The sequence below is a fragment of the Lates calcarifer genome, linkage group LG8 (genome assembly GCF_001640805.2).
Source record: "Lates calcarifer isolate ASB-BC8 linkage group LG8, TLL_Latcal_v3, whole genome shotgun sequence".
Lineage (NCBI taxonomy): Eukaryota > Metazoa > Chordata > Actinopteri > Centropomidae > Lates > Lates calcarifer.
This window is the reverse complement of record NC_066840.1, coordinates 11,734,045-11,751,278: the sequence shown is the minus strand read 5'-3', so window position 1 is coordinate 11,751,278 and position 17,234 is coordinate 11,734,045. Positions and strand designations below refer to the sequence as shown.

General features: G+C 40.7%; 1 protein-coding gene across 16 annotated transcripts in view; it reads right to left on the bottom strand.

Annotated features, from left to right (window-relative positions):
• LOC108899128 (protocadherin alpha-C2) overlaps positions 1-17,234 on the bottom strand; it is a 166,933-nt gene that overhangs the window by 107,743 nt on the left and 41,956 nt on the right. Inside the window, exon 1 of one of the 16 annotated variants that reach the window (XM_051072317.1) lies at positions 14,259-16,789. The exons of 11 other annotated variants lie outside the window; for them this stretch is intronic. In XM_051072317.1, the coding sequence (XP_050928274.1) occupies positions 14,259-16,634 (2,376 nt within the window). In that variant the 5' untranslated portion in view covers positions 16,635-16,789. 4 more of the 16 variants (XM_051072323.1, XM_051072322.1, XM_051072327.1 and 1 more) reach the window with 4 other exon arrangements.

Sequence of the window (17,234 nt, the reverse complement as noted above, 5' to 3'; positions counted from 1 at the left end):
CAAGCAAATGCACCGTTCAGAAGTTAAGGTATTGTCATTAGTTCATGTAAGATAGTTGAATGAATGACGTTGATCTGTTAAGCTGTGATTAAGAAACTGGCAGACAGACAGACAGATACCGTATATGGTGTGTATGAGTGTGTGTTTGTAATATAAAGAGGGCCGGAGAAAATCTCCTTACCTCTTCAGATGTCCTCCTCCTGTCAGGAAGCACTAGTGTATTCGCATGGCTGCCCGGGGCTATAGTAGATCCTATACTCATCCTGGGTCCAACTAACATGTACCGTTTGTCTCCAGATCTGTACTGGATGCTGTGACACAGTGTCCCATCATAATTAGTCTCTTGTAGATATTTTGAAGTATAGTCTGTGGATTTAGAGCACTGCATTGCAATCAGCACAATTATACTGATGAGAAAAAGTGTTGAAACTGAGCCCAAAGTTATCATCAGGTAAAAAGTCACATTATTCTCCTCATCTGCTTTTGCTGAACTTTTAACATCAGAAGCTGCAAAAGCCTCTTTGGGCTCCACGACTTTGACAATCACACTGGCTGATGCAGACAGTGAAACGTTCCCATTGTCTTTCACCAGTATGACCAGTTTATGCTCAGCCTCGTCTGTCTCTGTGAATGAGCGAAGTGTTCTGATCTGTCCTGTATAGCGGTCCAAACCAAAGAGACTGTGGTCAGTAACTTCTTGCAGTGAAAACAGTAACCAGCCGTTATATCCTATATCAGCGTCATAGGCTCTGACTTTAGTCACCAAGTGTCCTGCGTTCACATTGCGGGGAATCTCCTCCACACCTTCAGCAGAACCATTAGAGCTGACTGGATACAGGATGACTGGAGCGTTGTCGTTCTGATCCAGAATGAACACGTTCACTGTGACGTTGCTGCTTAGTGACGGAGTTCCAGAATCTGACGCAACAACTTGGAACTGGAAAGTTTTCAGTGTTTCAAAGTCAAAACTTTTCAGCGCCATAATATCCCCATTTTCAGAGTTAATATTTATAAATGGACCAATACTATTTCCACTGCTGTCCCTAGGAATGTGATAAGAGATGTGCGCATTATCACTTTCATCAAGATCAGATGCCCTGACTGAAAATACCGGTGCTGCTAGATCATTATTTTCAGTAATATAGAACGTATATGGGCTCAGTGAAAACTGTGGTCTGTTGTCGTTCACATCTGATACAACAACAGTTATTGTCTTTTCAGCAGAAAGTGGTGGTTCACCAGTGTCCTTTGCAACAAGTGTAAGTTCATAGAAAGACCTTATTTCTCTGTCCAGTTGGGACGTGGTTACTATAGCGTACATATTATCCTGCAAGGATGGAGAAATAGCAAAAGGAATATCTTCGCGTATAGAGCAAGAAACTTTTCCATTGAGGCCTGAATCCAAATCATTTACGCTAATCAAAGCAACTGTTGTTCCAGTTCTAGAATCCTCCAGAACAGATTTGGAAAATGATGTAACTTCAATCTCTGGTGTATTATCATTAAGGTCAATTACCTTTATTATCACAGTTTTGTCTGTGGACAAAGGAACTGAGCCCTTATCTGAAGCTTGTATGTCAATTTCATAGCTTTTCTTCTCTTCAAAATCAATTACACCCATCACTATAATTTTGCCAGTCTCTGGGTCTATGTTAAATAGCTTTTGCACATTTATGTCCACTTCTTTACCAAACGAGTAAACAATTTCGCTGTTGGCACCCTCATCCAAATCTGTGGCATTAACCTGGATAACTAACGTACCGGGGGCTGCGTTTTCATTTAAAATAGCAGAATATGCATCTTGTGTAAAGGCGGGTGAATTGTCATTAACATCAAGCACTTCAATCAGTATTTCTATTGTTCCAGACCTCGCTGGCCTCCCACCATCAATAGCTGAAAGCAGAAGCTTGTGTTCTCTCATAACCTCTCTGTCTAACTGCTTCTGTAAAATCAGGAATGGCGTCTTACGGTCTTCGCCTCTCTCCTTAACTTCCAAACGAAAGTGGTCATTGTGACTCAGTTTATACTGCTGAACAGAAAACTGACCGCCATCCGGGTCGCGTGCAGGTTGGAGCTGGAACCTTACTCCCGGTAATGTGGATTCAAATATCTCCAGTCGTTTCTCTTTCTCTGGAAAGACGGGGGAATGGTCATTAACGTCCAGCACCTCTATTGCCACATAATGGATTTCTAGAGGATTCTCCAGCACTGTTTTAAGATTGATTACACACGCGTTGCTTCGTTCACAGATCTCTTCCCTGTCCACTTTCCTACTGACATACAGAATACCGTCGTCTTTATTCAAATGAAAAAGAGGTTCCGTTGAACTGCCAACAATACGATACGCTCTATCCTTCAGCATAGCCTTATCGATTCCCAAGTCTTTCGCTATGTTTCCAACAACACTTCCTTCTTTCACCTCTTCGGAGATGGAATATCTAATCTGAGCTGAGACTTCGCCCCAAAACGTTACCAAAACCACCATGTAGACGACGCATTTCCATCGCTCTGTCCACGCCAGGCGTCCGCTTTGTTCCATTATGTACGAAAAAAAAAACTCCGGGATTTATAATACTGTGCACAAGAAAACATAAACAGCCTTGTTGCTTTGCAAAGTACGCTCCATCCCAACTGAGCACTGGGGATGATACAGAGATAGTTTCGTGTCCAAGCCCTTTTCACTTAATGCCAATAAAATACAGGGTTGGATCTTACAATGATGACGAAAATATCTAGAGGCACCATTTTCCATAATACCGACACCATGCGACCCACAATGTTATTGCAGTACTGTTCATCTAAAAAGTATAGTAAAATCAAAAGATCGTACAACAACGAAACACCAGGGAAATATGAAAAACAGTCTCTTAATGTTATTACAAAGATATGAATTAACCATAATTTTTATGAAGCAATAGCTGGAGTCACAATCAGTTCCATCTTCAAAAAGCTATTATGTCGAAGAATTTATATTAGTACAATTCCTAATTTCTGTAACATTTCAAGAGATATGGCTGCTTTAATAGAATAACTTTCAGCACCACGGACAGTGATGTCTCCTCCTGCAGTCAGACAGCTCGGCATACACAACAGTGCGAGCATTGTGACACAGTTCCTGCACACTTGATTGTCATGGATAGTTGCATTGTATATCTCAAACTATCCAGCAACAAGGACATAGCGCTATGTGTATCCCAAATCAAATGAACATGATGTCAGCTCAACAGTGTGTTCTTTTTAATTAGAAATTATTAACTTGTTCTACTGTTCATATTTATACCTGGATACAAGTACATTCTGTGATGGAATCAGCTAATTTGAATTAACCAAGATGAAATTTAAATGCCCTTCAGTGAATGCTGCTGTAATTTATTCAGAGACAAGCTCAAGAGTGGAGCCCATTTCTACAAACAAAATGTATAAATGTATACTATAGTAAAGATAAAAAGACAGGCACTGATAATATTGTATTGATTGCCCTTTCCCTTCAGGGGCTCTTCTCTAAAGACAAAAACAGCATGCTGGTACTAACAGAGCACACTAACTGCAGTCTAATGTGTAATTTCCTAATCAATTACTAATCTGGTCTGTGTGAGAACCACCTGTACAACCAGATATAAACCAACAACTTAACTCAGCAGTGTCAAATGGACACACAAACCCATTTCCCTCATCCAGCTGTTCTGAATAGGTGGTGCAATTTAGTGTTTTTGGGAAACTTAAATCATTAATATCTGCATCTCATTTATCTCTAGCTTTCATGCCAAACCTGCCCTGATGTCACACAATCTCTCTTACCTCCTCAGATGTCCTCCTCCTGTTGGGAAGTACTAGTGTATTCGCATGGCTTCCTGGGACTATGGTAGATCCTATGCTCATCCTGGGTCCAACTAACATGTACCGTTTGTCTCCAGATCTGTACTGGATGCTGTGACACAATGTCCCATCATAATTAGTCTCCTGTAAATATTTTGAAGTATAGTCTGTGGATTTTGAGCACTGCATTGCAACCAGCACGATGATACTGATGAGAAAAAGTACTGAAACTGAGCCCAAAGTTATCATCAGGTAAAAAGTCACATTATTGTCCTCATCTGCTTTTGCTGAACTTTTAACATCAGAAGCCGCAAAAGCCTCTTTGGGCTCCACAACTTTGACAATTACTGTAGCTGTTGCTGAGAGTGAAACGTTCCCGTTGTCTTTGACCAGTATGACCAGTCTATGCTCAGCCTCGTCTGTCTCTGTGAATGAGCGAAGTGTTCTTATCTGTCCTGTATAGCGGTCCAAACCAAAGAGACTGTGGTCAGTGACTTCCTGCAGTGAAAACAATAACCAGCCGTTATATCCTATATCAGCGTCATAGGCTCTGATTTTAGTCACTAAGTGTCCTGCGTTCACATTGCGGGGAATCTCCTCCACACCTTCAGCAGAACCATTAGAGCTGACTGGATACAGGATGACTGGAGCGTTGTCGTTCTGATCCAGAATGAACACGTTCACTGTGACGTTGCTGCTTAGTGACGGAGTTCCAGAATCTGATGCAACAACTTGGAATTGGAAAGTTTTCAGTGTTTCAAAATCAAAACTTTTCAGCGCCAGAATGTCTCCGTTTTCAGAGTTGATGTTTAGAAAAGTCGTCAGTTTATTATCTTCGTTTCCATCCCTTAAAATATTATAGGATATATGCGCATTCCCATCATCATCAGCATCAAAAGCTTTAACCGAGAATACAGAGGCACCTGGATGGTTACCCTCGGTGACATAGAAAGTATAGGGGCTCAGTGAAAACTCTGGACTGTTGTCATTTACATCTGACACCACGACATTTATTGTCTTTTCAGACGATAGTGATGGCTGACCAGCGTCTCTTGCAACTACTGTTATGAAATATTGTGACTTTTTCTCTCTGTCCAGAGGGGATTTTGTCACTAATGAATACATTTTATCTTGTAAGGATGGTGATAAAGCAAAAGGAACATCCTCGCCTATGGAGCAAATAACTTTTCCATTAAGACCAGAGTCCAAGTCATTTACACTGATAAGGGCAACTGTAGTTCCAGGTCTTGAGTCTTCAGGGATGGAGCTGGAAAATGAAGTAACCTCAATCTCAGGTGCGTTGTCATTTGCGTCAACTATCTTGATTATTACGCTTTTTTGTGTGGCAAGAGGTGCGAGACCTTTATCTGATGCCTGAATTTCAATTTCATATTTGTCCTTTTCCTCATAGTCTATTAATCCTTTCACTGTTACTTCACCTGTTAATGAATTAATGTCAAAAAGCTTTAACAATCTATGGCTCACACTGTTGCTGAATGAAAAAACAACATCTCCATTTGGTCCTTCATCTACATCGGTTGCATTCACTTGTATGACAGTTGCGCCTACTGGAGCGTTTTCATGGAGTATCACAGAATAAACATCTTGAGAAAAAACAGGTGCGTTATCATTAATATCCAAAACATTCACTAAAATATTCATTTCGCCAGATTTCGGAGGTTTACCTCCATCCAGTGCGGTCAGCACTAAAGTGTGGCTTGCCGCTGCCTCTCTATCCAAACCTTTTTGCACAATTAAAATAGGAATTTTACCATCTTCTCCTTTATCCTTAACTTCCAAACGGAAGTGCTCATTTGTGCTAAGTTTATACTGCTGAACAGAGAATGGTCCGCCGTCTGGATCTCGTGAAGCTTTTAGGGGAATACGTACTCCGGGTAATACAGACTCTGAAATTTCCAAAGTTTTCTCTTTCTCTGGGAAACTGGGAGAATGGTCATTTATATCCAGCACCTCCACTGCCACATAGTGCACCTCCAGTGGGTTTTCTAGTACGGTTTTTAGATTTAACAAGCACGTAGAGCTCCTCTCGCAGACCTCTTCCCTGTCAATCTTTCGGCTCACATACAGGATGCCATCGTTGTGATTTACATGGAAAAGAGGATCAGCATTACTGGAAACAATCCGATACTTCCTTTCTTTCAACGTACTTTTATCTAATCCCAAATCTTTTGCTATATTTCCAACCACAGTTCCTTCGTTAACCTCTTCGGAGATGGAATATCTTAATTGGGCCGAGGCCACACTCCACAAAAGCACAGCAGCCACGCAGCCGGTAAAATATCCTCGCGCCCTTCGTGGCTTGCATCTTCTTTGTTTCATTATTAAATTGTTATCGATTCTTCGCGGGTTTAATAATTGCGTTCAAAGAAATTAATCCAACACATCCGGATATGTCAATGGTCACTCTGTTTCTAAAATGTTGAAAATACTGCACGGTATTTATAAAAGCAGCAGAAAGCCAACACGCAATTCGGTCAGTATTGAACTGATAAAGAGGTGGAACTAAAATGTAGTGACGACAAGCAAAGCCTTTATTTTCCAAACACACTGACACCATGCGATTCCACTGTTCACTGCAAGGGAAGCATAGTTTCTCAATTTCTTTTAAAGCCGTGTGGCAAGGTTTCATATTTATTTACCTTGACTACATCAGGCTACGAGACGAACTCTTTTACTGGTTTAACAAGCCAAATTTAAATAGCTCTGAATGAAGATGGAAGCATCATATCCCAAACTGTTTGATTTTTCTCCATAACTTAGATTTTTATTCATTTCATTAATAAACCAAAACATTTGAAGTAATGGTACTCAACCAATTAGTCTTGTGGCATTTCTTCCATTATATTGAGAGGTATCGTGACTCGGTGCAAAACGTATCAGCACCACGGACAGCGAATGACACCAGTCAATATTTGGCCCTCCCACAATACTGACTTTCTGTTAAGTTACAAGAGCTAGAAAAACTCAAGTCACATATTTGAGTGAAAGTGAGGAATGATTGACACTCTGCAAATTCTAACTAAAATTGATTTGTTTCTCAGAGTAGAGTGGAACAGGCGAAGACTACGAAATAACAAAAGGACTCAACCTATACGCCAACCTAATTTCATACCGTTGTTATAATAACGTGTAGATTACAATATGATCAACATTGCAACTGTCAATCCACAGGGCCAGTTAAATGTACTACTTTCCTATTATGATGCCAATTGAAAATGCAGTGGATAATTGACGGGACTGATTCATGAACTAACAAATGACTAACACCCCCAGCAGAAACACGCAGTATTTTTCACAATAAAAGTCTTACCTCTTCAGACGTCCGTCTCCTATCAGGTAGTACTAGTGTATTCGCATGGCTGCCCGGGACTATAGTAGATCCTATACTCATTCTGGGTCCAACTAACATGTACCGTTTGTCTCCAGATCTGTACTGGATGCTGTGACACAGTGTCCCATCATAATTAGTCTCTTGTAGATATTTAGAAGTATAGTCTGTGGATTTTGAGCACTGCATTACAATCAGCACAATGATACTGATGAGAAAAAGTGCTGAAACTGACCCCAGAGTTATCATCAGATAAAAAGTCACATTATTATCCTCATCGTCTTTTGCTGAACTTTTAACATCAGAAGCTGCAAAAGCCTCTTTGGGCTCCACAAGTTTGACAACCACAGTAGCTGTTGCTGAGAGTGAAACGTTTCCATTGTCTTTCACCAGTATGACCAGTTTATGCACAGCCTCGTCTGTCTCTGTGAATGAGCGAAGTGTTCTGATCTGTCCTGTATAGCGGTCCAAACCAAAGAGACTGTGGTCAGTAACTTCCTGCAGTGAAAACAGTAACCAGCCGTTATATCCTATATCAGCGTCATAGGCTCTGACTTTAGTCACCAAGTGTCCTGCGTTCACATTGCGGGGAATCTCCTCCACACCTTCAGCAGAACCATTAGAGCTGACTGGATACAGGATGACTGGAGCGTTGTCGTTCCGATCCAGAATGAACACATTCACTGTGACATTGCTGCTTAATGGTGGAGTTCCAGAATCTGACGCAACAACGTGGAACTGGAAAGTTTTCAGTGTTTCAAAGTCAAAACTTTTCAGCGCCATAATATCCCCATTTTCAGAGTTGATGTTTAAAAAGGAAGCCACTTTACTATCTTCGCTTCCATCTCTGAGAATATGATAGGAAATACGTGCATTCTCATTCTCATCATGATCAAAAGCTTTCACAGAAAACACGGAGGCACCTGGCTCATTAGTTTCGGTGACATAGAAAGTATAGGGGCTGAGTGAAAACTCTGGGCTGTTGTCATTCACATCGGACACCACGACACTTATTGTCTTTTCAGATGATAATGGCGGTTGACCAGCGTCTTTTGCAGTTATTGTTATGAAATATTGTGATTGTTTCTCTCTGTCCAGAGGGGATTTTGTCACTAATGAATACATTTTATCTTGTAAGGATGGTGATAAAGCAAAAGGAACATCCTCGCCTATGAAACAAATAACTTTTCCATTAAGACCAGAGTCCAAATCATTTACACTGATAAGGGCAACTGTAGTTCCAGGTCTGGAGTCTTCAGGGATGGAGCTGGAAAATGAGGTAACCTCAATCTCAGGTGCGTTGTCATTCACGTCAAATATTTGGATAATAACGCTTTTCTCTGTGGTTAGAGGTGCGAGACCTTTGTCGGATGCCTCAATTTCAATTTCGTACTTGTCTTTTTGCTCATAGTCTATTGGGCCTTTGACAGTTATCTCGCCTGTGGATGTATTAATATCAAAAAGCCTAAATAATTTATTACTTACACTGTTACCAAATGAGTAAAACACTTTTCCATTCTGTCCGTCATCTAAATCAGTTGCATTCACTTGCACGACGGTGGTGCCAACTGGAGAATTTTCAGTTAGTGTGACGGAGTAAATATCCTTAGAGAAAACAGGAGTGTTATCATTAACATCCAAAACATTAACTAAAATGTTCATGTTACCAGATTTAGGAGGTTTACCTCCATCCAGCGCCGTCAGCACTAATGAGTGACTTCCTGCTGCTTCTCTATCCAAAGATTTCTGCAAAACTAATATTGGTATTTTACCATCTTCTCCTTTATCCCTTACTTCCAAACGAAAGTGGTCGTTTTGGCTTAGTTTATATTGCTGCACTGAAAAGTGACCACTGTCTGAGTCCCGTGAGGGCTTTAGCTGAAATCGTGCTCCGGGCAACACGGACTCTGAAATTTCCAACCGCTTCTCTTCTTCTGGGAAACTCGGAGAATGGTCATTTATGTCCAGCACCTCCACTCCCACATAGTGGACTTCAAGCGGGTTTTCTAATACGGTTTTTAAATTTATTAAACACGTACTGCTCTGCGCGCACACCTCTTCCCTATCAATCTTTCGGTTCACATATAGGATGCCATCGTTCTGATTTACGTGGAAAAGAGGGTCCGCATTACTGGAAACAATCCGATACTTCCTGTCTTTTAATGTGCCTTTTTCTAATCCGAGATCCTTTGCTATATTTCCAACCACAGTTCCTTCGTTAACTTCTTCGGAAACGGAATATCGTATTTGCGCCGAGGCCACACTCCACAAAAGCACAGCAACCACACAGCCGGCCAAACATGCTCTCCCGACTCCTTTCTCGTATCCTCTTTGTTCCATGGTTTAACCCGATATCATCAGTAGTCTTTCACAGGAACAAAACTGCTTTGCAACGATAGAATACAGGATTTCCGTGTATGAACATATAAATTCTCTTCCTTCAAAGGCTGAGTCAAGGACGAGAAGAGCATTTCCAAAGGCAGCAGTAAGCTCAAGAACGACTGTGTTAGTGTCGAACTGGGGAAGCTATAAAGAGGTGGAACCAAAATACAATGACGAGAAGCACAGGCCTGCCTTTGTCCATTACACTGACACCATGCGATCTAAATTCTAACTGCAGGAAAACAAAAGCAGAAAACACATCTTTTTCAAAACGTTGCGAAGATTCTACCAAACACATGCGAATATATTTACTTCATATGGTTTAGTTGCATGAATTAAAGAAGTTGAGATAAGTCACTTTGATTTGGTATATTGGTTAGAGCTTAACACATAATGGGAAACGAGAGCAAACATGTTCAGCACCATGGATAGCGATTGCCAGTAACGTTACTTCTTTCCAGCCATATTTGCGGATACTAGTCAATTTCTAGTTTGTTAACAATGCACCATCAGCGTCAGCCTATTTAACTTTTGCCATACTGTCATATCTTACCCATATTTCTGTGCGGGGGTTTGCATTTCGTGTTATACACTACTCACAATAAGTTAGGGATATTGTGAGAGACTCAGTGGATGTCATACATACGGTGTTTGTTTCACTACAGAGATTTTTGGGATAGGGAGGCAATTGTATTGGGGTGATAGACACACCTCATTTTGTGTTTTCAACGTAATGGTCTCACTGTGTACAGTGTGCCTTACATATTGGGCAACAATATCCCTAACTTATTGTGAGTAGTGTATATCGCAAGGGTGGGGTTTGGGTATAGTAAAGACGCGCTGATACGTCCAAAGACAGTCAGTTCTTCTCTGAGGAACAGTACTCCTCATCTTATAACGCCCAATAAAATATGGTTGCACGGTCGGTTATTTCTTTTATATATATATATATATATATATATATATATATATATATATATATATATATATAAAAGAAATAACATCAGTTTCAATCTCCTTCGCAGTTTATAACATCCTCGTTCGGGTTCATCTCTATACTGTAAAAGACGCTGTGTGTCTTCAAACGACATATTTGTCAAGCAAAACTAAATTTAACATACATTTATTTATTTATTTATGTACACGTTTTGCCTGATATACGGATTATAAACTTGAGGATGACTGTGGGCTACTTGCGTGGAAAACCAAAGGCGTATTAAAATTTCCCTTACCTCTTCAGATGTCCTCCTCCTGTCTGGGAGCACTAGTGTGTTTGCATGGCTGCCTGGGACTATAGTAGATCCTATACTCATCCTGGGTCCAACTAACATGTACCGTTTGTCTCCAGATCTGTACTGGATGCTGTGACACAGTGTCCCATCATAATTAGGCTCTTGTAGATATTTAGAGGTATAGTCTGTGGATTTTGAGCACTGCATTGCAATCAGCACAATGATACTGATGAGAAAAAGAGCTGAAACTGAGCCCAAAGTTATCATCAGATAAAAAGTCACATTATTTTCCTCATCTGCTTTTGCTGAACTTTTGACATCAGAAGCTGCAAAAGCCTCTTTGGGCTCCACAAGTTTGACAACCACAGTAGCTGTTGCTGAGAGTGAAACGTTCCCGTTGTCTTTCACCAGTATGACCAGTTTATGCTCAGCTTCGTCTGTCTCTGTGAATGAACGAAGTGTTCTGATCTGTCCTGTATAGCGGTCCAAACCAAAGAGACTGTGGTCAGTAACTTCCTGCAGTGAAAACAGTAACCAGCCGTTATATCCTATATCAGCGTCATAGGCTCTGACTTTAGTCACCAAGTGTCCTGCGTTCACATTGCGGGGAATCTCCTCCACACCTTCAGCAGAACCATTAGAGCTGACTGGATACAGGATGACTGGAGCGTTGTCATTCTGATCTAGAATGAACACGTTCACTCTAACATTGCTGCTTAATGACGGAGTTCCAGAATCTGACGCAACAACTTGAAATTGGAAGGTTTTCAGTGTTTCAAAGTCAAAACTTTTTAGCGCTATAATGTCCCCATTTTCAGTGTTTATGTTGAGAAGTGACGTCAATTTATTGACCTCGCTTCCATCTCTGAGAATATGATAGGAAATACGTGCATTCTCACTCTCATCATGATCAAACGCTTTCACAGAAAACACAGAGGCACCTGGCTCATTAGATTCGGTGACATAGAAAGTATAGGGGCTCAGTGAAAACTCTGGATTGTTGTCATTCACATCTGACAGCATGACGTTTATTGTTTTTTCTGAGCATAATGAAGGTTGACCAGCGTCTTTTGCAGTTATTGTCAGGTCATATTGTGACTGTTTCTCTCTGTCCAGAGGGGATTTTGTCACTAATGAATACATTTTATCTTGTAAGGATGGTGATAAAGCAAAGTGAACATCGTCACCTATGGAGCAAATAATTTTTCCATTAAGACCAGAGTCCAAGTCATTTACACTGATAAGGGCAACTGTAGTTCCAGGTCTGGAGTCTTCAGGGATGGAGCTGGAAAATGAGGTAACTTCAATCTCAGGTGCGTTGTCATTCACGTCAACTATCTTGATTATTACGCTTTTCTCTGTTGTTAAAGGAGCGAAACCTTTATCTGATGCCTCAACTTCAATTTCATATCTGTCTTTCTCCTCATAGTTGATTAAACCCATAACAGTTATATCACCTGTTAATGGATTGATATTAAAGAGGTTTAATATTTTTTGATTCATACTGTTGCTAAACGAATAAACTACATCTCCGTTTGTTCCTTCATCTAAATCAGTTGCATTCACTTGTGTAACTGTTGTGCCTATCGGAGAATTTTCATCGAGCATCACAGAATAAACATCTTTATTGAAGACGGGAGCGTTATCATTAATATCCAAAACATTTACGAGAATATTCATGTTGCCAGATTTCGCAGGTTTACCTCCATCCAGGGCCGTCAGTATTAATGAGTGGCTTGCTGCAGTTTCCCTGTCTAAAGATTTTTGAATTACTAATATTGGTATTTTACCATCTTCTCCTCTATCCTTGACTTCCAAACGAAAGTGGTCGTTGTGACTGAGTTTATATTGTTGCACGGAAAAATGACTACTGTCTGGATCACGCGAGGCTTTCAGCTGGAATCGTGCTCCAGGCAACACGGACTCTGAAATTTCCAAACGTTTCTCTTCCTCTGGGAAACTGGGAGAATGGTCGTTTATATCCAGCACCTCCACTCCCACATAGTGAACCTCCAGAGGGTTTTCTAACACAGTTTTTAGATTTATTAAACACGTACTGCTTTGCGCGCACACCTCTTCCCTGTCAATCTTTCGGCTCACGTATAGGACGCCATCGTTCTGATTTACAAGGAAAAGAGGATCCGCACTACTGGAAACAATCCGATACTTCCTGTCTTTCAGTGTGTTTTTATCCAATCCCAGATCATTTGCTATATTTCCAACCACGGTCCCTTCGTTAACCTCTTCGGAGATGGAATATCTTAATTGCGCCGAGGCCACACTCCAAAAAAGCACAGCAATCACGCAGCCGGCCAAATATCCTCGCGCCCTTCGTGGCTTGCATCTTCTTTGTTCCATGTTTCAACCCAGAATCATCAGTAATCCATCACAACAGTAACTACGTTTTAAAAGCAGAATCCAGCACTTTCACATATATAAATATCAACTGTCCTCCAACATAGGTAGAGATAATGGCAAACAATACGACCATAAATGGCTAATGCCGAAGTGAGAATGTTGTCAAGAGGTGGAACCAAAATGCCTTGAACCTCGCGTACCGCTGACTTTTGACATTATACTGACACCATGCGACAAAACCTCTCACTGCAGCAAAAACATCGAAGGGGTTGTGGCAAATGAGATAAATGGTAAACTGTTCTGTAGCTGACCGCAATTCTCTGACCAAACAGTGGAGTTATTGGATAGAAATGATGAGATGGTCTCCTTGTTAATAAAGCACACACAATTTTCCTTCAAATAAAGTTGAAAAAATAAGGTCGTTAAAAATGGTATGAGGATTCTGCATAACATTTGCAAATATCATACATTTCACATAATTATGTTGTGTGAATTAAACCACTGAGCTTGTGTCATTTTGTGGCTTTACATTTGCTATATTTTATGAACAAATATTGGACAAGGAGACCCAAACACTTTCAGAACCACGGACAGCGATTGTGACTGGCTGCAGTTTCATCAAGCTACATTTGGTGAAAGTAATATCTATTTATTGCAAGTTTATTGTATAATAATGCACCACTCCAGCGTCATATCTTTGTTATCATGCTGCCACTTTATACACAATTCTAGAGAGATTACGTTATGTGTCGAGTATTATTTGGATATTTTCACTTTGCTTATGGAGACGGGACGAGAACATAGGACTTAGACTAGACTTTATTGATCCCTTTGGGATGACTCCCTCAGGGAAATGAAGTACTTCCTACTAAGGACTTCCAAATTCCAATCTATAGTATGAAACCTAGAATTCCGGCAGCATTAACTTCACAGATATGTTAATTTTAACAGTATCTGGGGGAAAGAAATCACTAGTGTTGAAAGTTTGCCTCATGTTAACAAAAACATGTAAGTTACCTGAAATATATAGTGATCAATACCTTCAAGTAGTTGTTGAAACAAACAAACACATATGTTAACAACCAATGCTTAAACATTACGCTTGTTTAAATTTCCCTTACCTCCTCAGATGCCCGTCTCCTGTCAGGTAGTACTAGTGTATTCGCATGGCTGCCTGGGACTATAGTAGATCCAATACTCGTTCTGGGTCCAACTAACATGTACCTTTTGTCTCCAGATCTGTACTGGATGCTGTGACACAGTGTCCCATCATAATTAGTCTCTTGTAGATATTTAGAAGTATAGTCTGTGGATTTTGAGCACTGCATTGCAATCAACACAATGATACTGATGAGAAAAAGTGCTGAAACTGACCCCAGAGTTATCATCAGATAAAAAGTCACATTATTCTCCTCATCTGCTTTTGCTGAACTTTTAACATCAGAAGCCGCAAAAGCCTCTTTGGGCTCCACAAGTTTGACAATGACAGTAGCTGTTGCAGAGAGTGAAACGTTCCCATTGTCTTTGACCAGTATGACCAGTTTATGCTCAGCCTCGTCTGTCTCTGTGAATGAGCGAAGTGTCCTGATCTGTCCTGTATAGCGGTCCAAACCAAAGAGACTGTGGTCAGTAACTTCCTGCAGTGAAAACAATAACCAGCCGTTATATCCTATATCAGCGTCATAGGCTCTGACTTTAGTCACCAAGTGTCCTGCGTTCACATTGCGGGGAATCTCCTCCACACCTTCAGCAGAACCGTTAGAGCTGACTGGATACAGGATGACTGGAGCGTTGTCGTTCTGATCCAGAATGAACACATTCACTGTGACATTGCTGCTTAATGGTGGAGTTCCAGAATCTGACGCAACAACGTGGAACTGGAAAGTTTTCAGTGTTTCAAAATCAAAACTTTTCAGCGCCATAATATCCCCATTTTCAGAGTTGATGTTTAAAAAGGAAGCCACTTTACTATCTTCGCTTCCATCTCTGAGAATATGATAGGATATACGTGCATTCTCATTCTCATCACGATCAAAAGCTTTCACAGAAAACACGGAGGCACCTGGCTCATTAGTTTCGGTGACATAGAAAGTATAGGGGCTGAGTGAAAACTCTGGGCTGTTGTCATTCACATCGGACACCACGACATTTATTGTCTTTTCAGATGATAATGGCGGTTGACCAGCGTCTTTTGCAGTTATTGTCAGGTCATATTGTGATTGTTTCTCTCTATCCAGAGGGGATTTTGTCACTAATGAATACATTTTATCTTGTAAGGATGGCGATAACGTAAAAGGAACATCGTCACCTGTGGAACAAATAACTTTTCCATTAAGACCAGAGTCCAAATCATTTACACTGATAAGGGCAACTGTAGTTCCAGGTCTGGAGTCTTCAGGGATGGAACTGGAAAATGAGGTAACCTCAATCTCCGGTGCGTTGTCATTCACGTCAAGTATTTTGATAATTACGCTTTTTTCTGTTGTTAGAGGAGCGAGACCTTTATCTGACGCCTGTATTTCAATTTCATATCTGTTCTTCTCCTCATAGTCTATTAAACCTTTCACAGTTATCTCACCTGTTAATGGGTTGATATCAAATAGTTTCAATATGTTTTGATTCATGCTCTTGCTTAATGAGTACATCACATCTCCATTTGGTCCTTCATCTAAATCAGTTGCATTCAGTTGCGTGACGGTGGTGCCTACTGGAGCGTTTTCATCGAGCATCACAGAATAAACATCCTTCGAGAAAACAGGAGTGTTATCATTGACATCTAAAACATTTACTAGAATATTCATTTTGCCAGATTTTGGAGGTTTACCTCCATCCAGGGCCGTCAGTATTAATGAGTGGTTTGCGGCAGTTTCCCTGTCTAAAGATTTTTGAATTACTAATATTGGTATTTTACCATCTTCTCCTTTATCCTTGACTTCCAAACGGAAGTGATCGTTGTGGCTTAGTTTATATTGTTGTATGGAAAAATGACCGCTGTCTGGATCTCGTGAGGCTTTTAGCTGAAAGCGTGCTCCAGGCAACACGGACTCTGAAATTTCCAGTGTTGTCTTTTCCTCTTGGAAAGTGGGGGAGTGATCATTTATATCCAGAACTTCCACTCCCACATAGTGGACTTCCAGTGGGCTTTCTAGTACAGTTTTTAGATTTATTAAACACATACTGCTCTGCGCGCACACCTCTTCTCTGTCAATCTTTCGGCTCACGTACAGGATTCCATCGTTCTGATTTACATGGAAAAGAGGATCCGCATTACTGGAAACAGTCCGATACTTCCTCTCTTTCAGTGTCCCTTTATCTAATCCCAGATCTTTTGCGACATTTCCAACCACAGTTCCTTCGTTAACCTCCTCAGAGATTGAATATCTTAATTGCGCTGAGGCCACACTCCACAAAAGCACAGCAACCCCGCAGCCAGCCAAACATCCCCGCATTCTCCCTGGCTCGCCTCTTCTTTGTTCCATGGTCAAACCCGAAATCATCAGTAATTCATTGCAAAGACAGTAACTGCGTTGAAAAAATCTGAATCCAACACTTTCCTATGTGTAAACACTCGATCGCTTTTTTTGCAGAAAATTAGGCAAATCGTCCATTTACACAGAACAAACACATACGCGATCCTTTCAGTACCGAGGTGAGAATATTGTCCGTAGGTGGAACCAAATAGCAATGCCGACAAGCTCGTGTACTACTGACTTTTTAAATTACACTGACACCATGCGTCCTTATTTCTCATTGCAGTAATTGGTACTGCAAAAGCCACATTAGGTCACGGATAGAGTGTTTTTAGCCAATGCGCACCTCTGAGCAAAGTGTGAAAACAAGGAAACACAAAAATTCTTTCAAAAATGATACAACAAACAAAACATAGTTTGATGATTGTATATACCACGAGTGAACATCCTTCGTATGATTATTATCCTGTGAATAAAGACATTGTGATAACTATTTTAGCGTCAGAAAACGAAGCCAAACATTTTCAGCACCAATGACAGCGCTCGCAATGTGTTGCAGTTCAGTAAACCATTTAGTTTAAAGCATTTTGACATCTTTTCTGGTTCAGTGGCGCTGAGTTGTCCAGA